The 26,748-nt window shown below is 46.8% G+C and overlaps 1 protein-coding gene across 1 annotated transcript in view; it reads left to right on the forward strand.

The window, feature by feature from the left end:
* The first annotated feature begins 6,539 nt into the window (after positions 1-6,539).
* RABEP1 (rabaptin, RAB GTPase binding effector protein 1) overlaps positions 6,540-26,748 on the forward strand; it is a 93,053-nt gene continuing 72,844 nt past the window's right edge. Inside the window, exon 1 of the mRNA XM_084822954.1 lies at positions 6,540-6,683. Within this exon, the coding sequence (XP_084679080.1) occupies positions 6,641-6,683 (43 nt within the window). The 5' untranslated portion in view covers positions 6,540-6,640. The remainder of the gene's footprint in view (positions 6,684-26,748) is intronic.

Here is a 26,748-nt window from a genome sequence, read left to right on the forward strand (position 1 = left end):
CTGCTTGTCAGCCATTCGTTCCATTACTTATGAGCCCCCAACGATGGGTGTGTGTGCATGCCACTGGCTGTCCTTCCCGAATGGTTAGTGCCCCACTTTTGTCAAACCCCTTGAATTACTGCTGAAAGTCCTGACTTCGCTCCCATCTGGGTGTGTTTCCTTTCAACGTCAGTGTGGTGGTGTACAAAGGCCAACTGCCAAAACAGTTATCCTTGTTCCAATATTTCTGGCCCTGACTGTATAGGCATACTGCCTCTGATACTAGAGGTAGAATAGAGACATCAGGACTAGTAGCCATTGATAGCCTTCTCTTCCATTAATCTGAACTCAGCACATTTTCTGCAGGGTGGCTTGTTTTTCTTGAACAAGCCACCCTGAGAACCCATGATTTGTTGTTGGGTTTTGAACTGTGGGTTGTTCGTGGTTAACAATCCATGGTTTGTTAGCATGGCTGGGTTCAGACAACATGATAACCCACGGTTCAACAATAATCCCCTGCTCAGCAACCCACACTCAACTCATACCCAACCACTGAGTGTGGGTTATCATGTTGTGTAAACCCAGTCACTGCCTCCAATACTGGAGGTACTATATAGCCATCACGTCTAGCAGCTGTTGAAATAATAAATACAAATTAGACAAATTCATGGAGGAGAAGGCTATCAAAGCTACTAGTCCTGATGGCTATATGCTACCTCCAATATCAGAGGCAGTCTGCCTATATAAACCAGTTGCTGGGAACACAGCCGGGAAGGTGCTATTGCACTCATGTCCTGCTTCAGGGCTTCCCATAGCCTTCTAGTTGGCCACTATGGAAACAGAACATTGGACTAGATAAGCCTTTGGTCTGGTCCAACAGTGCTCTTCTTCTGTTTTTAATTATAGTAATTATTTCTAAATCTGTATTTATTCTATACGTATAAATGAGCACAGGTCAAGTTCATGCAAATTTATGCCCTCTTTTTTGGAGATGCAAAAGCGACCACCCTATATATCTATATGGGGTGGTCCGGTCTTGTAAGATCTTGTAAAATTTGCATAGCTGGTCAGGAGCAGTGTTAGAAATGAGCAAGCAATGTTCTGAACAGAACAGGAAGCTGCTTGTGGAGGGAGAGAGAGAGAGAGAAAGCTTGTACAGGAAACTCTAAGGATGCTTCCAGACAAGGCTTTTATGGTGCCATTGCCCTCACCTAAATTTAGGGGAGGTATAGATGACGTTGTCTTCCACTCGTAACCCTCCCATGTTTTCCTACCACATGTCTTTTTTCTTAACACGGAAAATCTGTTATGGAAAAAAAGACAGACCCCTTCTGATTCCTAGAGCTAGGAGCCCTCTGCATGGAAACACTCTCAATCTGTAGTGCGAGAGATAAGAGAGAGAGATGTGCGCCACTGTATGAGACATGTGCTCTCCAGAACTACAAGTCCCAGAGTTCCTTCATTTCAGTTGGTGTCAGGGTGGAAACAGCCGATAGAACCGCAGAGCAGTTCTGATTCTGAGGAGGATCAGCAATCCGTGGGAGAGGAGCCAGCTCATCCATCACAGGCACAGCAGCTGGCAGAGATTCCTCCTGCCGGCATTCCTAAGATAGATAGTGATCCTAGCAGTGAGAGAGTGCAGGAGGGGGGCTTGCTAGACGCTCGACGCAGACGCAGGGTGTGACGAGCGATGGAGGGCACGGAAAGGAGGAGTAGCGCCTGTTTGGCGCGCAAGCACCAGCCGCCTCCCATGGACCCAAGGGAAAGAAGGAGGATCTCTCCCTAGCCCATAAGTTCAGGGTCTTCAAGTGATTCTCCTTCAAATGGGGATCAACTGCCTACTCCGAGCATAGGCTACTCTGCTGTTCATTGCTTAGTTGCTGGTGATTAGCATCTGAAAGAATCATTAAGTTGTAAAAGGATTAAAGCCTTGAATAGAATCCTTTCGTCTGTGTCTTGAGTTGGCTATTGGAGTGTACTGAGAGAGGTTGCTAGGGCGCTCCTGACAGCTGGCAATTCCTATGCCTGGAAAGGAGGAGCCAGTAGGATGTGCCAATAGGATGTGCCAGCAGGAGCACAACATCTAGGAGTCAATGAGAATACACAAAATAACTGGCGCTAGGGGGTCCTTGCAAATTGTGGGTTCCTAGTGCTAACGATCAATGGGCCTTGTGCAGCTATTTCATCTTTCCTTCCGTAATGTTTTTTTTTTTCTGATAAGAAAAAAGATGGAAGCAATAGGAAAACTCAGGAGGGTTACAAAGAGAAGATGACACCTGGACGCACTGTGAAATTCCATTAACCCAATGCCGTTGCACAATAAAAGCCTCATCTGGAAGCAGCCTAGATCTCGGGGCCATGGAAGAACGTCTGAAAAGGACATTTGTCACTTGTGCATAAGGATACATACATGCCATGTTGCCATGCCTGGCTATCAGTACAAATCAGGCTGCCACAAACCTCAGCAGCATAAGCAAAGGGAGCTCTCGAAGCTAAAGGACATCAGCTAATCCTCCACTTGTTCAAACAGACAAGGTGGGGTGGAAGGAGAGGGGAAAGGAGCCCATGGTGCAAGTTTGTACAGGCTCAGAGACACAACGTTTGGGCACTCACCGGCTCCTAATGTGAGGGCAAAGACAGATGTAACATTTAAGTAGGGTGGAAGTGGTTTGAAAATGCTTGTGCTTTGGAGGCAGCGAACAAGTGTTCAACCACCAGATGTAACTATTAGATCTTCTAGAGCCGAATACATACATTGACCTGGCTTGTGTGACACGCCAGGCTCACGGTGGGTTGTTTAACCTACAATAAGTTGTGGCGTGTGCGGTCGCCATTATGAATATGAAGCCGCTGATGGGCTTGTGGCATGTCATCCACTGTGGATTATCTGGGGGTTAAACAATCAATCCTCATATAGTTGGAAGTAGGCCCAATATCTCTAGATTTTGGAGGGCACATGGGCAAGACATCTTTAATGGGGGCCCTCCCTCAACAAGTCTACCTTTTCACCACCATTGTCACTACTGCTGCTATCGCTCCTCACTCTTGCTTGGCAGGCAGAGAGCCAGGGAGCAAGTAGGCCATGGCATCTGCTCCTCTTCCATCTCACCACCACCATTGCCTGGGCCAGAGCGAGAAGCAGGTGAACAAGGAGGGTGCAATGGAGGAGAGGAGGAGCAACTTCAAGCAGCTCTTGTCAGCGGCCCCTTACTGGGGTGTGGGCCCTTGGCAGCTGCCCAACCATACCTACCCTTGATGCTGGCCCTGATCCCTGGCCAGAATTGCAAACTAAGGTACGGTTGTGATAAAGAATACAGTGGATCTGTGTACCAAGCGTGCAGGCCAAACGCAACACATCCCTTTGCTTCTAAAACAGAAGAAGAATGGCAGTTCTGTGTTGATAACACAGCTCTAATTATTGTGATGTATGCAAAAAGAGAAAACAGATCAGGTGCTCTTCAAATACACAGATTTTGTTTGTTTCCAATCAAACTTTCATTCAGGCGCTGGACGTTATTCAGAAAATTGTCTCACCCTCACCTTATTAACATATCTCCACTGCCGTATCACATAAGGAGTGAAGGGCAGAGACACAGGGCTGGCTCAGCCATAAAGGCAAGTAGGGAACTGCGTAAGTGCCAGAAGTCCAGACATGCATTGTTCAACCAACAGTGCAATCCCATACATGGTAAGCCCCAACCAGTCCATACTCCAGGAAATAAAGCCAGACTGCTCACTTGAGGGAATGATATTAAAAGCAAAACTGAAGTACTTTGGCCACGTAATGAGAAGACAGGATACCCTGGAGAAGATGCTGATGCTAGGGAAAGTGGAAGGCAAAAGGAAGAGGGGCCGACCAAGGGCAAGGTGGATGGATGACATTCTGGAGGTGACGGACTCGACCTTGGGGGAGCTGGGGGTCGCGACGGCCGACAGGAAGCTCTGGTGCGGGCTGGTCCATGAAGTCACAGAGAGTTGGAAGCGACTGACCGAATAAACAACAAATAGCAGGGGTGCACAACCTTTTCAGCCCTGAGGGCTACATCCAAAATCGGCCGGGGGGACTGCAGATGCATGCATGCATATGCACAAAGACATACATACATAAAAACATTATGGTTTTATTCTGGTTGTGTTGTTATACTGTGGTTTTAATGTTTTATATATTTTATACTGTTTTATTGTGTGCTCTTTGGTTTTAATTTTTGTGAACTGCCCAGAGAGCTTCGGCTATTGGGCAGCATAGAAATAAATAAATGAATGAATGAATGAATGAGCACACTCACCCCCACCCCACACACCTATCTCAGCGAACAGGGATGGGGAAGAGTGTGTGTGTGTGTGTGTGTCTTGGAGAGAGAGAGACTAGTCCCTACAGCTTATTGTAGCTAAGCCAAAGTATGTTTAATTGAAATAATCACACATTCTTCCGCTACCTACCCATGCCTCCATTTCCCTCTTCTTTGATTGTTTCCCTGTGTCTATTTTAGATTGTGTGGCTTGGATCCAAGGTTGTGTGAGCCTAAGTCTGCTCACGCAACAGGACTTCTGGTTGCGTAACGGGAGTTCTCTGTCCTCTCCTCCCTCTGCCGCCGCCCCAAATCTGCTCCAGAGGATCCCCCAGCCCTCTGAAACAGATTTGGGACACACACAGGGGCAGGGCTGCAGGGCGGAGGGGAAATCCATTCCGCCAACAGTTTCCCTTCTGCTGGCGGAACAACATCATTGGATCCAAGTCTATTAAGCCCCTTTGGGTAGGGGCCTGTCATACCTGTTTGTGCATAAATGGTGCTAAATAAATAAAGACTACAATCCTATGCATAGTTACCTCGGAGTAAGCTTCACTGAACCCAGAGGTTCAACTTGTAAAACGCATTGAGCTTTAACAAAAGATCTTCAGTCAGCTGAAACACAATCTTTATCTTTTGATTAGAAAAACAATCCTGCAAAGGAGTGTTACCATTTAAGCAGCTAGCGTGAAGTAGGAAGCCCATCAAAGGAAAGGAAAGAAGTGTCCAGCCTCTGCTTGATTATTATCCTCATTATTGATTATTATGGTATACGTGCACCCACCTGGCGTCATTTGCTCCCTGGCCAAAGTGCCAGGTAGATCCTCCACCTGGCGTTTGGTCCAGGATCAGGCTTTGTTGCGTGCGGGATTTCCCAGTTAAGAATGGAGGAGCAAAGGGAATCAGCTCTGTCCACCTCATCCCTTCCCCACTGGGGCAAGGCTTGCGGTGGGGAGGGGCTTGCAGGGCTGAGGAGATGGGGCCTGCATAGGTGTCATGCGCCTCCGTGGGCCAGATTAGGCTTGCGGGCTGGAGGTTTTGCACCCCTGCTCTATCTGTCAGGAACCAGAGTAAACCTTGAAAACCTCATCATCACCTCATTCATTTGCCAGAACAAGGGCAGGCTGTCAGTTACCCTGGTGCTCTGGCACTATAGCAATTGCTCTGAAAGAAATTCCAGAGCTGCATTCACCCCTCTGCTGCAGCACCGTGTGCTTGGGATTTATACACTTTTATCAATGAGTGTGTGTGATTTGAACCCATGTCTCTTCAGTCCTCCTCTGACAGTCTAGCCACTACACCACACCACCTCCCAGTTACGTTGATTAACTGATAAAACCCATACAATGAATCAACGTGAGGTGCAATTCTTCGCCCGGCTACTCAGATGTTTGCCCCCAAATGACTTCAATGTGACTTGCTACCAGATTAAGTGCGTACAGATTTCTTTTCATCTTTTATGAATATTTAAGGTGCGTGAGCTCTTAGATTTTTTTCCTGCTGTTTCATTTGACCGGTTTCACTGATTTTGTGATTTCTTTTATAATTATTTATTATTTATTGTACGGCACATTTACATCGCATTACAATAAAAACATAGAGCATAATAAATATGAAATGTAAAATATATATATAAAAAAGACAGGAATATCCCAAACAGAGGCCTTTTTCTAGTTGAAAGGAGGGATAAAGAATACCCCCAATATAGCGTGCAAACACCCCTCGTTCTTGACGACGGCTTTACGAAACCGGACTTTTAATTTTCCGACGCTGCAGCGAGTGAACAACCCCCGGTTATCGTCCACAGCTTCCTAAAACCCAGGATTTTGATTTCCCTGCCATATAACAGGCCAGGAGCCCTCGGTCCAGCCTGGCGCCCTCCGGCTGTCTTGGACTTCACCGCCCATCAGGCAGCACAGCCGAGGGTCAGTCAACCTGGGCGTTGTAGCCCAAACCAGCCGGAGGGCGCCAGGCTGGGGAAGGCCGCCCCGGCCGACAGCCGTACTAAACCCGGGTTTTCATGTTCCTGGCACGTAACGTGTGAACGGGCCCCCGTCCTTCTCCGACCCCCGGCTGCCGCGCGTCCCCCCGCGGCGTGGCCGGCGCCCAGGCCGAGCCGCTGCCTAGGAGGGCCGGCGCCCCGGGGCGCGGCGCCACGCGCCCCCCGCCCGCCTCCCCGGAGGCCCCCCGCGGCCTCCCCTCGCGCGCCGCCGCCCCCGCGGCGCCGCCCGGCGCATGCGCAGGCCGCGCTCGCCCGCCCCTTCGCCTGTCAGGATGAGGCGGCGGCGGCGGCGGCGGCGCTCGGCTCGGCTCGGCCGCCTGGCGTAGCGGCCCCGGCCTCGGCGTGACGACGACGGGGAGCCGGCTCGGCCATGGCCCAGCCCGGGGCGGCCCCGGGCCCGGCGTCGAGCGACGGTGAGGGCGCGGGCGGCCCCGGCGCGGGGCGGCGCGGCCTGCGGGGGCCGCCTCGGCCCCGGAGCCAGAGGGGGGGCGTGGGGAGCGCACGGAGTGCAGGCCGCGGGGGGGGACCCCCGCCCGCGTGGAAGGGGAGCCCCCCGCCTGGGGAGGAAGGGAGCGGCGCCCCCCGCCTGGGGAGAGGGAAGCCCCCACCTGGGGAGGAAGGGAAGGGCGCCCCCCGCCTGGGGAGAGGGAAGCCCCCCGCCTGAGTGGAAGGGGGGCCCCCCACCTGGGGAGGAAGGGAGGGGCGCCCCTCGCCTGGGGAGAGGGAAGCCCCCCGCCTGAGTGGAAGGGGAGCCCCCCACCTGGGGAGGAAGGGAAGGGCGCCCCCCGCCTGGGGAGAGGGAAGCCCCCCGCCTGAGTGGAAGGGGAGCCCCCCGCCTGGGGAGGAAGGGAGGGGTGCCCCTCGCCTGGGGAGAGGGAAGCCCCCACCTGGGGAGGAAGGGAAGGGCGCCCCCCGCCTGGGGAGAGGGAAGCCCCCCGCCCGCGTGGAAGGGGAGCCCCCCGCCTGGGGAGGAAGGGAGCGGCGCCCCCCGCCTGGGGAGAGGGAAGCCCCCACCTGGGGAGGAAGGGAAGGGCGCCCCCCGCCTGGGGAGAGGGAAGCCCCCCGCCTGAGTGGAAGGGGGGCCCCCCACCTGGGGAGGAAGGGAGGGGTGCCCCTCGCCTGGGGAGAGGGAAGCCCCCACCTGGGGAGGAAGGGAGGGGTGCCCCTCGCCTGGGGAGAGGGAAGCCCCCCGCCTGAGTGGAAGGGGGGCCCCCCACCTGGGGAGGAAGGGAGGGGTGCCCCTCGCCTGGGGAGAGGGAAGCCCCCACCTGGGGAGGAAGGGAGGGGTGCCCCTCGCCTGGGGAGAGGGAAGCCCCCCGCCTGAGTGGAAGGGGGGCCCCCCACCTGGGGAGGAAGGGAGGGGTGCCCCTCGCCTGGGGAGAGGGAAGCCCCCACCTGGGGAGGAAGGGAAGGGCGCCCCTCGCCTGGGGAGAGGGAAGCCCCCCGCCTGAGTGGAAGGGGAGCCCCCGACCTGGGGAGGAAGGGAAGGGTGCCCCTCGCCTGGGGAGAGGGAAGCCCCCTGCCTGAGTGGAAGGGGAGCCCCCCACCTGGGGAGGAAGGGAGGGGTGCCCCTCGCCTGGGGAGAGGGAAGCCCCCCGCCTGAGTGGAAGGGGGGCCCCCCACCTGGGGAGGAAGGGAGGGGTGCCCCTCGCCTGGGGAGAGGGAAGCCCCCACCTGGGGAGGAAGGGAAGGGCGCCCCTCGCCTGGGGAGAGGGAAGCCCCCACCTGGGGAGGAAGGGAAGGGCGCCCCTCGCCTGGGGAGAGGGAAGCCCCCCGCCTGAGTGGAAGGGGGGCCCCCCACCTGGGGAGGAAGGGAGGGGTGCCCCTCGCCTGAGAGGAAGGGAAGCCCCCCACCTGGGGAGGAAGGGAAGGGCGCCCCCCCCGCCTGGGGAGAGGGAAGCCCCCCACCTGAGAGGAAGGGGAGCCCCCCACCTGGGGAGAAAGGGAGGGGTGCCCCCCGCCTGTGGAGAGGGAAGCCCCCTGCCTGAGTGGAAGGGGAGCCCCCCACCTGGGGAGAGGGAAGCCCCCCACCTGAGAGGAAAGGGAGCCCCCCACCTGGGGAGAAAGGGAAGGGCGCCCCCTGCCTGGGGAGAGGGGACCCCCCGCCTGAGTGGTAGGGGAGCCCCCCTGCCTGTGGGGGGAATGGAGTGGAAGGGGAGCCCCCCTCCAGCCTGGGGAGAAGGGGAAAGGCAGCCCAGGGAGAAAGGGAAGGGTGCCCCCTGCCTGAGTGGAAAGGGGAGCCCCCCATGTGGAGAGAAGGGAAAGGACACCCCTGCTTGGGGGGAAGGGGAGCCCCTTGCCTTAACAGTCTCCCCTGCCCACCTCCCACAGGGGCTTCTCCCCCATTACAGCCCCCCCAATATTCTCTACCTGCCACCTTAATAGTAATTTCTCCCCCCTTCTCCCTATGAGCCTCCCCATCTCAATACTGCTTCCATTCCTTTCTTGTGCTCCCCCCTCATTTCTCCTCATTTGCCCCACATCATCTTAATAATACTTTGGGCACCCCCCCTTCCCACTCCAGTGATCTCTTCTCATCACAGCCCATCTCCTGTAGCCAGTGCTGATGATATTTTCTTCTTAGCTCTTTCCCCCTTTTCACCCCATAGCACTTCCTCTGCTTCCCTCCCATGGCCCCCATCCTTCGTTCTCTGTAAGGCCCCAAGGGTTCTTCCCTCCCCCCAAATTATTTTTTCCAGCCTCCTTCCCCTTTCGATCCAACAGTTCTTCCCTCCCTTTCTTCTCTCTCAAGACCATCTTCCCCTCCTCAACACAACCCCTACCGCAAACTGTTTTCTTCCTTGCTCATGCCCCCACTCTTTCAACCTCCAGTAACCTCCTGCTCCCAACCCTCTAGTTTGCTTTATACCCCTCTTCACTCTAGCAGCTTCTTCATTTGTCTTTTCCCACTTTACCATTCAACATGCATTCTTCACCATGCATCCCTGTCTTGCATAACTCCCCCCTGCATTATTTACCTGCCCACCCCAGTTCTTTCTTTCTTTCTTTCTTTCTTTCTTTCTTTCTTTCTTTCTTTCTTTCTTTCTCAGTCATAGTCTCTTCCTTCCAATCACAGCTCAGCCCACCCTAATAGCTCATTCTTTGCTCACAACAACTCCCTAGTGACAGTAGATTTGCTTTCCCTACTCTGTGACCCCATTAGTCTCTTTTTCTCCCTTCACGATCCTCTACCCCAGTACCTCCCCCCTCCATTGTCAACCAATCCTCTACCCCAGTACCTTCCCCCCATTGTCAACTGTTGCCCAAAGAACTTCATGTTTCTGCTCCCTCGCCTTCATAGCAACCTCTTCTTGAGTCTTGTACCTTAAATACAAATACTTATTGTGGCATCAGCTTTCAGGGGCTTTATCAGGTGCATGAGCTGGTCACTTTAGTGCACAGGTTTATGTACTTGCCTGTTTTGATCACTTGCCTGTTTGATAAACCCTAAATTAAAATTATAGTCAAGCAGTTTACAATACACACCCTAAAATCATTGGTATGAAAAGATCTCTCCACCCGACTTCTCTCTTGCAGCCATATTACATCCCATTTCTAGCCTATTAAGCCCCATGCAAAGATGAGGCTGATGTTCCATAGAACACACTCCTCCTTCAAACAGCTCCCTTTTCCTTCAGCCTCCTCCTGTTACAGTTGCACGTCTGCAACCCTTATTTTTGAAGGTTTTGTTGAGTTATAAGCCTTTGGTGAAATTAATGGACATATCTTGTGTGAGAAGCTTTCTTGGAGAATAACAGAGTTGGATGTTTCCATAGGATAGGACTCTGTAGAGCTGAGTAATGTGAGTGGGAAGGAAATTGTGCGCATGCATGTACATTCCATGTGGTGGTAGAGGCGCTCATTGTGTAAAATGAAATAACGGTTACTTGAGCTGAGTGTGATAGTTGTATAGAAATGTAACTAATTTAATGGGATTTACCTGGCTGAGGATGTGTTTGAGATGTTCAGGGTTGCATAATTTTGCTAATCACACTTTGTTATCATAGGCCACAGCATATAGATGTTATTTTTATTACATGTAAAAACGTTAATCCTGTTTAAGCAGCCTTCCCTAATTTGGTGCCCTCCAGATGTATTGGACTACAAATGTCATCATTCCCCAGCCAGCAGGGCGATGTTAATCCCTGGCCTTGCTGGCCTAAGGATGTGGGAGTTGTAGTTTAACATACCTGGAGGCATCAGGCTGTGTTTAACCATCCCTGTTGGGCTCTCAAAGCAGCTTACAGTAATTAACAATAAACAGCTCTAAAATAATAGACTGTAAAATCAACAAATCATATCAAAAAGTGTGGTGTAGTAAAACACCATCCCTGCTACTTAGTCATAACTCAAAGGAGGGTCTTAACAGGAGTTCTTAAAACTGTGAGTGAATTAGGGGGCTTCACAAAGGAGGGAGTTCCAAAAGTTGTTGAGCCAAAACAGAAAAAACAACAACCCTAGATCTCACTGCTGCTGTACATACCTCTACCATGGAAGGCAGGGCCTTATCAACAAGTTTTATGGCATGGGGTGTGTGTGGAATGCAAGTTTGGATCAAAGCTTTAAAGGTCCAAAGCAACTTGACTTGAGCATGGAGGCAGACAGGCATTAGCCGTGTTCCTTAACAATAGATGTGTTGTGTTCTCTCTGGCTACACAGGACAGGAATCTGCCTCTGGGCTAGTTGTAACTTCTTTACGCTCTTCAAAGGCAGCTCCATGGTAGGGTGCATTAGAGTAATCCGTCTGAGGAGTTACTATGGCATGTGGCCATCTCTTCCCCAGAAGAGGCTGCAACTGGCAAACAGCCTTCCTTGTCACTGCTGAAATGGCTTCTTCCACAGAGGGCAGCCTTGTAAACAAGCCTTGAAAATTGCTAGCCTGCAAAAAGGAAAAATACTGGGGGCTGGCAGAGGAGGAAATGCTCTGTCCCTCCTGCTGGAGCCCACCGTATTTCTATGCTGGCATGGAGGAGGGTATTCCTTCATGACAGCCTGCTTTGTTTCTCTTCTGGATGCAGCGGAGGGATGGAGCATTCCATGCCTCTGACAACCTGCTTGCTCACCTGCATGGAATTGCATGTGGGTGAGTGCATAGAATTTCTGTGGCCACTAGGCGAGTACCTAAATACAAGGCTGCAGGGGGGTATTTACATGGCTAGAGAAGAGATCTTGCACATTTGAGACACCTATTGCCAGAAGCATTTACCTGGGTAAGAGTGTGGGAGCAAGAGGGAGGGGGTGGGAATGAAGTTGCTGTTCAGAGAATTTTTACTAAGTTTGAGGTGGACCAGTGCAGGACTTTACAACTGGGATGTCCGGTTGAAGGCCCCATGGAACCATCAGTACTTAAGGTGATGTCAGGTGTATCATTTCTAGTTTTTCCTTTGTATAATGGGAGTTGTAGGAATTTTGAGTTTGATAAATGGTAGAGCGCCTGATGCTTTTGATGAAAATATACTAGATTAAAATCATGGTCGTAGCTTTGTTCAAGAAGGGTAGTTCCTTTATCTGTGTCGTGCAGTCATCAAAATCTTGCAGAAGATCTAGCTGTGTGTGAAGAGAACAGTGGTCAGAAATGTTGGAAAGAAGTTAGAAAATTTGTGTAAGGCAAGTTATCAGTATTGAAGAAATGTATTATTGGATCTACCGAAATTCACCTGGGCGGATGGCATTATGAAGTGATCTAACAATTTGCCTTATTTTAGGATTGAAAGAGGTATTGATATGGGGAAGCAATTGTGATCATTTGTGTTTGTGACACAGTTATGCAAGAAAACTCTTTTCTTTCTACTGCAAGAAAACTCTTTTCTTAAAGGTGATAATGTTGGCTCTGTAGGATGTTCTGGGGCGAAAGTTAGCATAATAAACTCAGGGTTGATCATTGACATGTTTCATAGAATCATAGAATAGTAGGGTTGGAAGGGGCCTACAAGACCGTCGAGTCCAACCCCCTGCTCAGTGCAGGAATCCAAGTCAGAGCATCTCTGACAGGTGGCTGTTTTATGGGGAAAATAAATGAAAACTAGAACATTTTTTATAGGAATAGATGGGATGTGCAAATCTCTTTATGGAACAGGGCGTTGGACTTTTGAAAAGTATTGTGCTGTACTTAAAATGTATCCATATCTGCTATTAATTTTAAGCAGAGCATCAAACCAAACTTGAACTGAAAACTAGGCAAAATCCTTATTTTTCCGGAATAAGACCTGAACTGTTAATTGAAAGTTTCTGTTGTACCCAAACTAGAGCAAACCATTAAAATACATTGCAGAATACTTCTTTTATAGTGAAGTACTCAGCCAGTTTGTATAGCTGTTGAACTTATCTTCAGAACCCTGACTTTCTACTCTGTTGATCTAAAGACGAACACACTTTTGGACAGAACACATCTGTAATGGGCCTGCAGGCCGTTCAGCAGTCTCATAGAACTGGTTCAGACATGATGCCAGAGTCTGGTTTGCTGTTATATGAGCAGTCCTTGGGCTTGTAGCCCTCTGTGCTTTCTTTTTCACAGCAGACCATAGTTTGCTGTTACATCCTAACTGACAAACTATGGTTTGTATTTGCCCTTCAAATTAGAATTGCACTACGGTCAGGTCCTCCCCTGTTCACATTTGATAAAGTCGTAAAGACCGCTTTGTTTCAATGGGTCTTTCAAGTGTATTAATTTGCAGCCCGTTTTGAAGGTTTCTGTTGCCTCTGCAGTTCAGCCTATGGGATTCATGTTATCTCCTTTTGTAAGATCTTCTCTTTACTGTGTTTAGGCTGCAAACTTGTACACATTTGCCTGGGAGTAAGTGTGATTTGACTAAGTTGGATTAATTCTGAGTTGACATGTTTAGGATTGCACTGTTAACAACCTAGTAATGAGATTAGGAAAACATACTACCATAATATTAATAATCTTAACCCATATGCAATTTAGTGATGTAATGTGAACATTTAAATTTCCCTTCCTGAACCCGTCTGCATATATTAAACTGGTTACGAAACCTTTTATTAGGCTGAACCAGAACCAAACCAGAATACCCTCAGTTGTAACTGAACCAAACATGAATCAGATATGTAATAGTGACCCAGTTCACACACTTTAAACAACTGATGGGATGTTGTGCATGAGCAGGAGAGAGTAGGTGCGCTGTCGCCTGTGTGCCTACTACTTCCACTTTTAAACAACGAGCTCATTCATAGGTTGTTAATGCAGTGTTAGAACCCAGACACTTGGGGTTGTTTGTGGGTTAAAGTTACCCATGGTTTGTTCTTGGGTTAACTTTGAGTTGTTTAACCCAAAGTGTCCGGGTTTGGATGTCATGCTAACAACCTATGTTTGTAGGTTGTTTACAGAAACAAGAAGCGGCTCCTGCACAGTGCACAGTCCTGCAAATTGTGGTTTAATTAACCCACGATTTGCCACTGAACACCGCTATTATGTTTGAAGAGGCCCAGTGTGATTCCTTGGTTTTAAGGGGAGTTATAGATTATGTTTACACATAAGGCAGTTTGTGTTAACTGGAACATTAGGTAACTTCAATACTCTCTATATTACAGCATCACATATCTTTAAAATGGCTAAAGAGATACAGTGGTATTCACTCCTAATTTGCCAGAGCTGGACAAAGAATGTATTTTTGAGTAATTCAAATTAAAAAAACCCCTCCATTAGACTGGGTTCCAATATAAAATAATAATGTTTTAGCAGAGAAGCATTTCTACTAAAAAATAAGGAATTATTTGCATAAATCAAGCATGTATTTGAACATAAAATATTAGGCACACGTCTATTCAACAATGTCTTTTATTTATAGAATTATATTTGTATAATTACAGCTATATACTTTAATAAGGGTGCAATCCTATGCATGTTTAGACAGAAAGAAGTCCTACAACTCCCAGTGTAGTAACTACTACTACAAATTCAGAAATGACAAACAATGGCTCCTGAAAGTTTCTTATGCCCATCTTTCAGAAAGGTGCAAATTTCATTAATGGTATGCTCTCTCATAGGCCATCATAGTTGTCATAAAATGGAGGGTGAATACAACAATTAAGAAATACACTCACACAAACCTTGGGTTAGTGCTAGTTCCACATAGTGTGTTTAATTTTCAAATTCAAGAGCAGAGCTGTCTCCCCAAGAGAATATCTCATCATTCTGTGTGTTCCTTTTAGCTGTGGGAATGGTGGGGGGACAGCAGTTTTCAGTGTTCACATAGTCCTTTCATGGAGGCTTGGAGCTATCACTCCAGATAATGCTGTTTCTCCATTTCTAAAGCACTCACTTCAGGCCCTGAACTTTTGGGTTTGGATCCATGAACTTTCTTCAGTTGATGGAAGGGCTCTGCTCAAGTAAGTTGCCTCTGCCTGATTTGGGCGGTGGGGGAGGGCTCCCTGACTCCCTGTGTCGCACTTTCAGGGGGCTGGAAGGGGGCTGTGTGGAAGAGAGAGCAAGGAAATCTGCATTTGCCAGCCCAATTGCACATGCCTAAATCTGGATCCAACCCAGTATGTTTATACTGCTGTATGAGAGGAAGCCTACCGATGCCTCCCCCCCACCTCCCCCAACTTTCTAATTGGCTTTTGTCCAAATATTTGTCTTAGGCTTCATACTACAGAGCCCTCAATTTTACTGGAGGGCACGTTGTAGGATATTCGCCCCTTGGGATGTTTATACTTTTCAGCATGAAGAGATAGTTTTTGTATTCCCCACAACACAAAAATACCACATGCAGGTGAAAAGAATGTAGTATTGATGCAAATGGCCACATTTGCACATAAAACTAAGCCAAAAATTCTAGCTTAATAAATGATGGTGTGAATGTGCTGCATGCTAGCGCATGCAGCCATATCCTCCCCCTTTTGCATGAGCGAATAAACAGACCAGGTTTAGTGCAGTCAAGCAAACCAGGATTCGCAAGCCAGCTTTAAGCCAGGGTTTGTTATTGACTTACACATTCTAGCTTGTTTGGGAGCACCTAACCTTAATCCTGGGTTTGGACATCACACAAAGCTATCCCTTCCTTGTTTGTTTAACCACTTGTGCAAAGGGATGAGTGATTGAGCTGCATGCAGCTCATTCACATTGTGGCTTATTAAGCCAGTAGTTTTTGGCTTATTACAGCCTTCCCAACCTGGTGGCTCCCAAATGTTTTGGACTTCAATTCCTATCAGCTTCAGCTAGCAGGGCCAATGGTCAGGCATGCTGGGAGTTGTAGTCCAAAACATCTGGAGGGCACCAGGTTGGGCAAGGCTGGCTTATTATATATGAACACAGCCACTATCTATCTGTTTCAGGTAAGAGTGACATTAATTTTCAGTACGGTACAGCTTTGGGTTCTGTAGCCTTGTAACTAACCTAGGGTTTTAAAGTTACTAGCTTGCCAGCCCACATATCTTTGTTAGTCATTTGTGCTGGATGGATAGTTTAAAGGGCGGGTGGGAAAAGCAATGTTTTTCAATCTTCCCTGCCTTGTTGCCCAAAGGTATTTTGCCACAGGTGGGTTGTTATTTACAAGCCTGGTATATTGTGCTGGATGGAAATGGTGGGTGGTTAAAGGCCGAGTTGCAATGTAGCTTCTCATGTGAATTTAACCCAGACTTACAAATAAGGTTTGAAGGGGGTGATTGCCCAGGATCTGGTCTGGTCATCCATCTCTTGTCTCACCTATCACGGCTGTTGCTTGTCTTGAATAAGCACCATTTTATAGGGAACGGAACCTTGTACCTAATGCTCCTGAGAAAATCAGTTGAGCATATAATGGAGATACCCTGCCACCATTTACACTAGACTTGGCAGCTCTTGGCTTTGAGCCAAGAGCTGGCAGTGATTGCTCCCTGATGTGCATCTCCCTGTGGGACTCATGGAATAGTTCCTTGTTATCACCACTTGCTTTGGACCAGCTTCTGAGGCAAGTGACAGCAGTCCTGGCTTCATATGTGCCTGTCTTCGCCCCAAGGTGGTGGTGGGGAAGGTGTGAATCATGTTGGCTGCATCTTTATTTGCCTTTAAGCTGAAGGGAATTGTTTTGTTTGTGTGAATTGCACAGGTTTTAGTATATGTATACAGTATACAGTTTATCATTCTTGTACAGAAGGGCAGGAAATGGCAAGTGAATACATCTGCCTACTGTGAAGTTGCTGTGGCAGTTGATTAAAGCTTTGTGGGATAGGTTATTCTTAGGGGTTGCCATGGTGGCCAACCAAAAATCTGTGGTCTCCAAGAACTTGTCCCTGTATCAAAGGATGGGATCATGTTCCTGACCTCATGGTGCAATCTCCTAGTCCCCAAGGTTAGAGCTAGAGTGGGCCAAGCAGGGGGGCAGGCTAGAGATTGTTCCCACAGTTGTGCTGTCCTTCTTAGGTGCTCAGAAGAGCAGCAGCAGAACGAGTCCCTGGTTCCTTCTTCCCATAGGAAGGTTGGGGTGTGTTGGTCTGTTATTCCCAGGGTGCTTGGAATGCCTTGGAAGTTTAGCAGTAACACTGCCTCCAGCCTTTTCTCCATCCTTGAGCTGGTGAGGGCATGGAGATAATCTCCACAGTAGCACTGGTCTTCCAAGGGCCTCAGAAGTACTTGACAACTGTGGGGACTATTCTCACCCCCATCTCCAGCCCTAAGGTTGGGAGAAAGGTTATGGCTTTCCAGAGAGTGGTGGCACACTCACCACAGTGAGTAAAATGGTAGACCCCTAGTTTGTTTTATTTTTCTATATCTGTTTGCGAAGTTCAAAGGTGAGTGTGCACCCTTACATAATCAAAATGACAGACCATCCACACATAAGAGGGAGATATTGGTAGACTTGGAAGAACCCAAAGATTTGTAGAAGTACAAACAAAACCTTTAGGGGAAAGAACAGTAATGTGGAGGGGAACTTCCAAAATATTCTAGTGAGGACTGAATGAGTTCCATGGCCATGGAGTGCTGATAAACTCTTGGTAGTGGAGGCGGAGAGAATGGAAAACCAGATGGGAGGGTGGATGGAATGGAATATCATGGAGGAGATCATGGCTGGCTGGAACAGTGAACAGGAGCACTCCATCGGTTTTCCCAAATTCTGATTACCTACAATATATTCTGTAATGCTGGAAAGCAATAATCAAATAATGAAAGTGAAGTATGCAGCAAAATGTTTTGTTAAAATTGCTTTCAAAGGAGAAACCATTTCTTCAACTAAATTTGTGCTTAAAGGTAGGAGTTTGTTTTGCTTTTGTATCCTGAAGAGGAATAGCAACATTTTTCTGGTTTGTCTCAAGACCTGTCCAGCTACTAGTTTTGTATATTCTTTGATTATTTCAGGATGCCTTCAGGGGGCTATACTACAGAGGCCTCACATTGCCCTGAACATATTGCAGCCTTTATGTTAAGAGATTTATCAATCACTGTAATTATTAGGGGGAAATAATGACTTCCATATTATTATGAGCTGGCAGTGAAAGCATAGCATCTTCTAAGAGTTTTTAAAGACCCACCCTCATGAGTTCTGTAGCTGTTTCTTCTTGCTGCTGTCCAAATATATGTAATGTAACAGTGTTTTAAGAGAGAAAGATTCAGATCTGCCACCCCCTCGACCACTCTGCTCTGCCTCTCTCTGAGTTCTCCTGTATGTGCTGAGAAGTTGTGGAGGAAGCCATTAGAGGTAACTGCCATTAGTGCTGTACTCTGTATTCACAGCACTGATTATGGCTGCTCTTTCTCTCTCCCATAGAGTCTGAGCAGTGGGTTCCAAGCCTCATGTAGGTTCCATAGCAGTGCTGTGGAGACTTAATTGTGGGCTTCTTTCTTTCCACCTGGTAGTGAGAGAAAGTTCCCAGTAAGCTGTGCTGCATACCCTGAGGTCTTTCTCTAGACCGAGGTTTGTGGGCACATGCTGTCATCCCTGCCTCCCCAAGAGAAAGTGCAGCCAAGAGGTGGACTGGAAGTAATTCTTATCATGGGTGACCTGGCAAGTGGCTTTTTGCAAGCCTTGTAGCAGAGGCAAGCGTGCTGTTCCTCTGACATATCTAGATAGGTTTTTGAGTTTTCATCCTCTTTAGCAAGATCCCCAAATTTTATTTATTTATTTATCTATTTATCTATTTATCTATTTATTTATTTATTTATCAAATACATTTTTGAATCATCGCTTCGCTAATAGGTGCTGGAGAAAAAAAAGTTCAGCACCATAAAGTTAATATAAAAAAGAGAGTGACAATAAACACTGGTCAACTTGATGGAATAGACCCTTTTTTGCCATCTGTCTGAAGCGCACTAAAGACGGTGCCAATCTAACCTGTTTTAGGAGGGAGTTCGGCAATCAGGATGTGATTGAAAACACATCCTGCCTTGACAGAAAACGCCTGCCTTGAGTCCTCACCAATCTATCCTATCTAGGTGATGGGACATGTAACAGGAGCTCTGATGATCCCATTATACTGGATGGAAATGCTGCGGCCAGACTGTTGACAGGAGCTGGTGGCAGGGAACAACTTCACTGGCTACCAGTCCTTTACCGGACACAATTGAAAGTGGTGACTGTGTCCTATTAAGCCCTATATGACTTGGGACCAGGCTACCTGAAAGACCACATTCTCCCATATGAGCTTGCCCAAGTTTTAAGATCTTTCGGGCAGGCTCTTCTTTCGCTCCTGCCCCAGTGGCATGCAAGAGAGGGCCTTCTAGGTGTCTGTTCCCAGGATCTGGAACTCACTGCCGAGGGAGGCTAAGTTGCTTCCTCTCTGCTCTTCTTCTGCTGGCAGGTGGAGACATTTTATTGAAGCAGGCCTTTGACATCTAAGCTGGTTCATTGGGTAGGGTGCTGTTTTTATTCTTTTATTGTAATGTTTTTTAAATTGTGTCTTTAATGTATTTGTTTTATGACACCTTTAACTGAGATCTTAGTTTAATGTTCATTCTCATTATTGTTTGCCACCTAGAGCACCATTTATTTGGTGGAAAGGTGGAGTGGAAATCAAATAAATAAATAAATAGGAAGGCATGGGTGGATGGGATCGTAAACAGGCACACTCCTGTGAAGGGGTGAAGATGTACTGCAACATTTTGTTGCAGGTCTCATTTGTCACTTGTTGCATATGTGTCCAACATTCAAAAGTGGTTCGTAGGATGTTTAGGTCATATGTATTTTAATGCGCCGTGGTGGCAGATGACTCTCCCCAAAGGGCAGAAGATGCAGGTGACCCATAAGAACTGGGGCAGTCAGGTGAAGCCAAGCCAGTGAAGAGGGACATAGAATAAGTGCATGGTTGCTGTGGTGACATCCCCGAAAGTCACCACTAGTCCTAGCTGGAAGTGGCACACAAATCTGCCTGTCACGGTGTTCAGGGTTGAAATCTGTAGTTCTTCTTTGTGGTCTGTGCCTTACTCATGGGCTCTGTGCCTGCGCAGAACCTCGTTCGGGAACCTTCTATAGCTGAGGAAAACCCTCCCCCACTGTCCACTGCACGTGTCCCAACGGGATCCTGCCTGTTCCTGCAGTTCCTTGAGACTAACTAAATGGCCTCGTTACCGAGGAAAATATCTCACTCCGGCATCGACAAAAATAGTGACATCAACACCGAGTGGGGATGGTGGGTGGGTTGTGTGAATGCATAAATGGCCACTCTTATCAGCAGATAATCAACCTGTATTTCCATGAGAGGCACCTATCTTATTTGGGAAAGAGGGAGCAAGAAGGCATAACAGGACCAGGGTATTTAAAAGTGCTGGCCGGCCCAGATAGTTCCACCCTGTAAAGGTGGCCTAAAAATCATTTTAAATAAAATAAAGAGGAGTTTCCTAATGGCTTCTGGGAGTGCAGCAGAATGGAGCGAGGAGGATGATTATGGGTACTGCTAATACCCTTCCCTCTAGTCTGAAACTCCAGTTTGGGAATCTGAGATAGGCTTTGTTTAACACACGTACTGGTATACAAGTCAAAATATCCTTCAGCTAAAAGCTGTCTTCTCCAAGTTCAGTCCCTTCTCCTCCTGTTTCAGGAACTACTTCCCCTGTTCCTGAATGACTCATATTCAGTGATCGCTTTTGGAATATATTGCTCTAAAACTTGAAGAAGTTTGTCTTCCTGTTTTTTTTTATCACTTCTGATGGAAATTATTGCCATGCAATTTGTGCAATTGCCTATACATTCTGCGTCATGGTGACTGTTGGCGCTAATGCAGAATACGAGAAAACTATACAACTAGCCCCATTTGAGCTGGGAACTCATGGGCAAAGATCAAAGCCCAGATGGTGGCTTCACAGGATTTCCACCTAAACATTTTCTTTGCAGTTGTGGGAAGTGAAACAAGGATGTTTGCCCCCCTCTAGCACAGTGCAATTTTCCATCATACGTACGTTGACTCCTCTATGTGGGCAATGTGACTAAACAATCATGTGGCAGATATTTGTAACAATATAAGTATGATGGTTTCAGCCTAGAGAACAGTGGAGGATTCATGCATACAGCAGGGCTTCCAGCATGGAACAGCAGCTTCACTGAGTTGCATCTGAAGCTATCAAAGAAACAGCCATGTGTTTCAGAAGTAGGTCCTGATGGTGATGCAGGGGAGTTGCTGTTCAAAATGCACACCTCCAAACATATGTCCATGTGATGAGTGGCGTATTGGATTGGGGCTGACTTGTCAGGTGAGCCAGTGTGGAAGGTTTAGCTGTGTTGGAAACAAAGTTTGCATAGCCAAGAAGCTCACTTGGAGGCAACTTGGGCAAGTCCCCATCCTATTCTGCAGGGCTGGTGTCAGAATAAAATGTTGCTCTGATCTGGAGGACATGTGGGCCACGCATTTAACAATAATGTGGTAAGCATCTACATGCAAATAAATGCCCTCAGCCATGGAAAGTTCAGACCTTCACATGAGGAAGCAGATGATAAAGAGCAAGATAAATACTGCTGAATCCTTGTTTTAGCTGTTTGCATTTTCTTCCTCTATTAATGATGACGTTGCAGCTGGAGTATGCAGTTATAGTCCTCAAAGTGAGAAACCCCCATCTTGTATTTATTTTCTCTTGCAGTTGTAATCTGTAGCCTCTTACTAGTTTTCATGATATGTTGCTATAAAGTAGGGTGGGGAACCTCTTTCAATCCGAGGGCTGAATTCAGTTTTGGAGAAGCTCTCGGGAGCTGTATTCCAGTAGATTTGGCCCCTGGGCCTGGAACCCCTACTGTAAGGGCACTTAGTTTATATCAGCCTGGTGCATGCTCCCTGATCACTCCCACTGCAAGTGGGAGTGGCTAAACAAACCGCAGACCTTCCATCCATGGTTTGTTTAGTGTTAGCTGTGAACCAGGGACTTTGGCTTGTTTCTTACCTTACTAGGCAGTGTCATAATTCACGGTTTGTGTTTGGGTTATGACCCCAGCTTGTTGGGGGCAAGATAAGCCAGAGTTCTTGGTTTGCATGTAATGCTAAACAAACCATGGACGAAGAGACCATGGTTTCTTTAGCCACTCCTGCTTGTAGTGGGATCAGTCGAGCAGTATGTACCAGCATGCTGCCTCATTCACAATAACCCATAATTTTAAAACCAGGCCTGTGATGTGTGTTGGGCTTGCAGTAGTCAAGCAGTCTTCAGCCCATGTGATGGCAAATGGGCTTCTAGGTGTGGGGTATGTGACTTGAGATATTTCTTGGACAAGCTTCCTTTAGCCAAACAGAGATTGCTCAAGTGGTTATGAGTGGGTGGGAGGTGGGGATGCTGATATAAATCCCTGGATTTCAGTAACCCATGGAAACCTTTTATCTCTAAGCAGCTGCATCTCTTTTTCCAACATTACCAGTTTTTTGGGGGGGTGGGGTTCAACAGCATTGTCTTAAGAATTTGATGAAGTCAGATCAGATCCTCTCAGAGTTCCAAACTGAAAGGAATGGCCACTGGTTTTCAGGTGTAAGGGTCTGATCTGCAAAATCAGGGTTAATTTCTGTTCTATGCCAGGAAAAAACAAAATCTCTGTATAGGATGAATTGTTGAGTTAAGTTCATCTGTGCAGTGTAACAGATGAAAGATTCAGGGTTAATTTTTTTCTTTGACAGTGCTGAAGGGAAAGGCGTAGAGAGTGGGAATAGGTTAGTTGTAGGGCCAGGGAGGAAATGCTAGCTATTCAGAGAGAACAGTGAGTCATGCCGAACGTTAAAAGAACCAGCCTCGTTTGTCTATACTTTTCCAAACAGCTATAGTAATTAACAGCCTAAATCTTTGCTTTCTTAGGATACATAATTCAGTGCCAAAATAGTGAAATCTGCATTTGGCCAGCAAATCCTTGAACGCTGAGAATATAGACTGGATGCATGCAGCATTGTGGTTTCAGTTCATGGTCAGGAGTAGATTGGTATATACACACTCTGAAATTATTGGTGTCATTCTACTGAATGAATTACAATTTAGAAGGACATTCAAATAGGAATGCTACAGAGAAAATGTCGAGGTTTCTCTTGATTGGCCTTCAGTGGCCACACGTGTATGTGGAAGTCATTTGTAAAGAACCTCTGCATTTGGCTTGTGAATAGATCCAGTTGGGCAGGTGTTGGATTCTTTCTTTAGGGAAAAGGATCAAATAACCTATTTGTTGATCTGTAGATGAGAAGCTTTCCCCTTTGTTTCTGAACGAATTTTACTTGTTTTTCACTCTACTATTGCTTTAAGTAAAATGCTTTCTCATAAAAGCCCCTCCCCTGGTTATTGTCATATAGGTCTAAGGCAATTATGATAATAGTTGTTTGCCAGTATCCTGAACATGCATTTCTCTTTGTTAGAACTTGTAAAATACACTTTGCAAGGCAGTACAACTCTTGCTTTTGCTTATCTAGAATTACTTGGTCTAATGACCCGGGACAGCACAGTACTGTTGGTACTGGCACACTCAAACCAAAGCATTCTTGAACTTGAAACAATTGGGTTTTTACATATATGTAAAAGTGGGCTGAATAGTAATTTGTGGTCCTCTTGATCACTGTTTCCCCTGTGTGAGCTTCAACATTGTTTTTTCCTTGCCAGGAACAAAGAAATTGTACTGTCAAAATATACTAGTACTTCTTCATACATTTGCAACTTGCATTGTGGCTTGTGATAATTTGTAACCTCCACTGATTGGGTGAATGAACCCTGTCATTGACTGCATTGCCCTGTTCTTTACAAATATCAGGTAGCTTCATCTGTGGCATGAAGCACTCTTCAAGTATCTGAAAGGTTATCCCAGAGAGGAAGGCCAGGATCTCTTCTCGATCATCCCAGAATTTAGAACACGGAGTAATGGGCTCAAGTGACAGGAAGCCAGGTTCCGGCTGGAAATCTGGAAAAACCTCCTTACTGTTAGAGCAATACGACCATGGAACCAACTACCGAGGGAGGTGGTGGGCTCTCCCGCACTGGAGGCATTCAGGATGAGGCTGGACAGACATCTGTCAGGGATGCTCTGGCTTGGATTCCTGCACTGAGCAGGGGGTTGGATTCGATGGTCTTGTAGGCCCCTTCCAACCCTACTATTCTATGATTCTATGTGGCTTGATCACAGTGTGGATGGAGCACAGCCTCCATGGAGTAGCTTTGCCTAAAATCCATGCGTAGCTCTCTCGGAAGGCTCCCCTTAACTGTTTAGACACCATTACAGGTGGGTTATTGGAGATACGTATTAGAATTGTGCACCTGCCTTGTTAAAACAAATTGGTAAACTGAGCAGTCAAGCAGTGATCAAGTATTTTTTAAAGCACTGACTTAAATAGAAAAACAAAAATGATTCTTTAGTCATCAACATCTTTGATGGTTATGCCAGTTATGGGAAAAATAGTTGAGTGTATTTATGAATGAATGATATTAACTTTTAAAAATGTTTCTATTTCTGAGTCCAGTTCACTAGGAGCTTTACAGTGTGGACAGCCAGAACACGTGGAGGAAGCACTTCTAGTTTCCTCTTGCAAGAAAACTGTAATCATGGACGGTCCTAGGCAGTGCCCTTTGTCACTGATGACAGCTTGTGTTTCTCTTTGGAGATGTCCGTAGATACAGCAAGTAGCCGGTACAAGAAGCTTTGCTATGCTGCTAGATTTGGCTGTGACTGTGTGGAGCTTGGGTTGAAGTAGTCCTCACTACTGCCCTTAGGAACAAATGACACTATAATAGGGTTGTCAGAGGAATCCATTTGGGGGATCAGGTTCACCGAGCTTTCAGCAGCTCTGCCTCCCAAACTCTGACTCACTTGTCCACGAGCTGAGCTGACTCGATCTGAGTTGAGACGGGCCAGCTTGTGGATGTTCGTGGATTCCCCTCCCCCCGTAAAAATGTCCTTTATGCAAGTTGTGGCTGCAATTTGCGTAAGTTATGCAATTTTTGGCTGCACTTTGTGCAAACTGCAGCCAAAAACTGTATAACTTATGCAAATTGCAGCCTCAACTTGCATAAGTGGTGTTTTTATGAGGGGACAAAAACATGAAAGGTGCTGAATTTCAGGAACATGCCCCTGGCTCGGGGAAATCCAGCAAGGAAAAAAAGGGCCAGATTTCCTCGCAACAGCCATCCATACACCATATGAAATAAAAATAGGGAAGCTACCACCTGCACAGGGGTGTGTTTGGCTTTGTGGAATATTGGGCAATATTTGACTGAGTTAAAATAACAGGCAGTCAACTGATGGGCATACCGACCCTAGACTGTATTAATTGAAAGAGTGTGTTTGCTAGTTGCCCTGAGATTGCAAAAGCCAGGGGAAGGGTATTCTGGCTAGAGAAACAAAGGCCAGTGGGTTGTGCTGCCTGCAACCCAGGGATAGCACCATGGCAGGGGTGAGATCAGCCTGGCCCCAACTGATGTGGGTTTTCAAGAAAACATTGAGTTGGGAATTTTTCCAATACCCTAAATGGATTAGAATTTGATCTAACATATTTTTGGCCTACATTTAGTAAACAAAACTAACCCCCCCCCCGTGCCATGTTAATTTAATGTTTCATATCATCCCAACAACTTCCACAATAGCCAAACATATGGCACCGCAATAACATGCACTACCCCTGCATTGATTACATTTTTTAAAATAATGAAGGCACTGAAAACTATGGGCATTCTGAGCTTGGTATGAAAAAGAGCTGTGTGCAGTAGAGAGAGATTAGAGAGATTCCCTGGTTATAGTCATCTGGAAGAAAGTGAATTATAACTATGAAGCTGTCTACTTTGACTAGCATTATATCTGTTGTTAATTAATTTGACTAGCATTATATCTGTTGTTAATTAATTTAATGAAACTATGCATTCTTTTAGACTTGTGTAAATTTCCATGGAAAAATAAATGTAGCAGAAAATTTACCACCCAAATCATGACTAGCCCCATTCATCAGCTGGACAACGACAAGTTGCAGGGTACTTGCTTCTCCTCTTGCCCCCCTCAAGAAAGATCTCTGCTCCAACTGCCAGTTGCCTTGAGGCTGTCAAAGTGTTAGGAAGGAGGGTGTCCTTGCCACTAGCCAGAGGAACAAGGGCCACAGGATTTTTTTTGGTATTTTAATCTCAAGAAGTCATCCTGGAGGTCACTTGACTGAAAGACAGGGTATAGATATTTTAAAATAAAATAAACAATAAAACATATATATATTCCAGAAAAACTTACATTACACTTGTTTGTGACCCCACACTTTGCCAATAATTGTATTATGTTGTTGGAGATTAGAGACATTTTTTTATCTTGGCTGCATTCCCGAGTTCTGAGCCTTGCCATCCCATTACATCTAAGGAGATGGATTTTCAAGATGAAGGGAAGGAAAATGGGTAGTTTGACATCTTGCAAAATTGGTGGGGAAGGGAAAAGTACATCACAGCCTTTCCTTGCTTAATATCAGAAGAGCCCTCTATGTGGTTAAAGGGTATAGAATGATATGGTTAGAGAGGAGGTACTAATGCAGGTACTAAACCCTTTGTGCAGCCTTCATACAGTATGTAGTTCAACTTCCCCACATATATGAAGAAATCTTCCAGATTACTGTTTCTTCTCCCTAGAAAGCCTATATAGATAGAATAATGAGCATTCATTGTAAATTTGCCAATATCTCAAGAAGGGTGACCAGCCAGATGGGCGATTAATAAATTTAATAATAAATAATAAATAAGGCACCTATACTTAGGTTTGATGAAACTTTTGAGTTTAAATTCGGTTGATTTATAGTACAGGTCACTCAACTAAAATTTAGTTAGCTGAGAATCACAGCTAGTATAGGAGTTAGAATGGAACCTTACTCATTACGATTATGTAGCAACCTGAAGCAAGTTCTCACTTGGTGGCGGCCCAGTGAGCATAAAATTGGGTTTTGATAACTTGGTGGACTGAACTTGCTATGTTGCTGTGTTTAAATGAATAATATACAATATAAAATACACTGTTCTCAAGGTTATTTCTTAAGACATGTCCTTATGCCTTTAAGGGAGTGGTCTTGGTTCTGAAACTAATAGGGAGGCCTCAAGTGGTTGGTACGCCTAGCAACCATCCACATAATTCTTGCAATTCTTCCTACTTC

The sequence above is a fragment of the Heloderma suspectum genome, chromosome 16, assembly GCF_057233095.1.
Source record: "Heloderma suspectum isolate Gila_16-S chromosome 16, 16-S_ref, whole genome shotgun sequence".
In the NCBI taxonomy this organism is placed as follows: Eukaryota; Metazoa; Chordata; class Lepidosauria; order Squamata; family Helodermatidae; genus Heloderma; species Heloderma suspectum.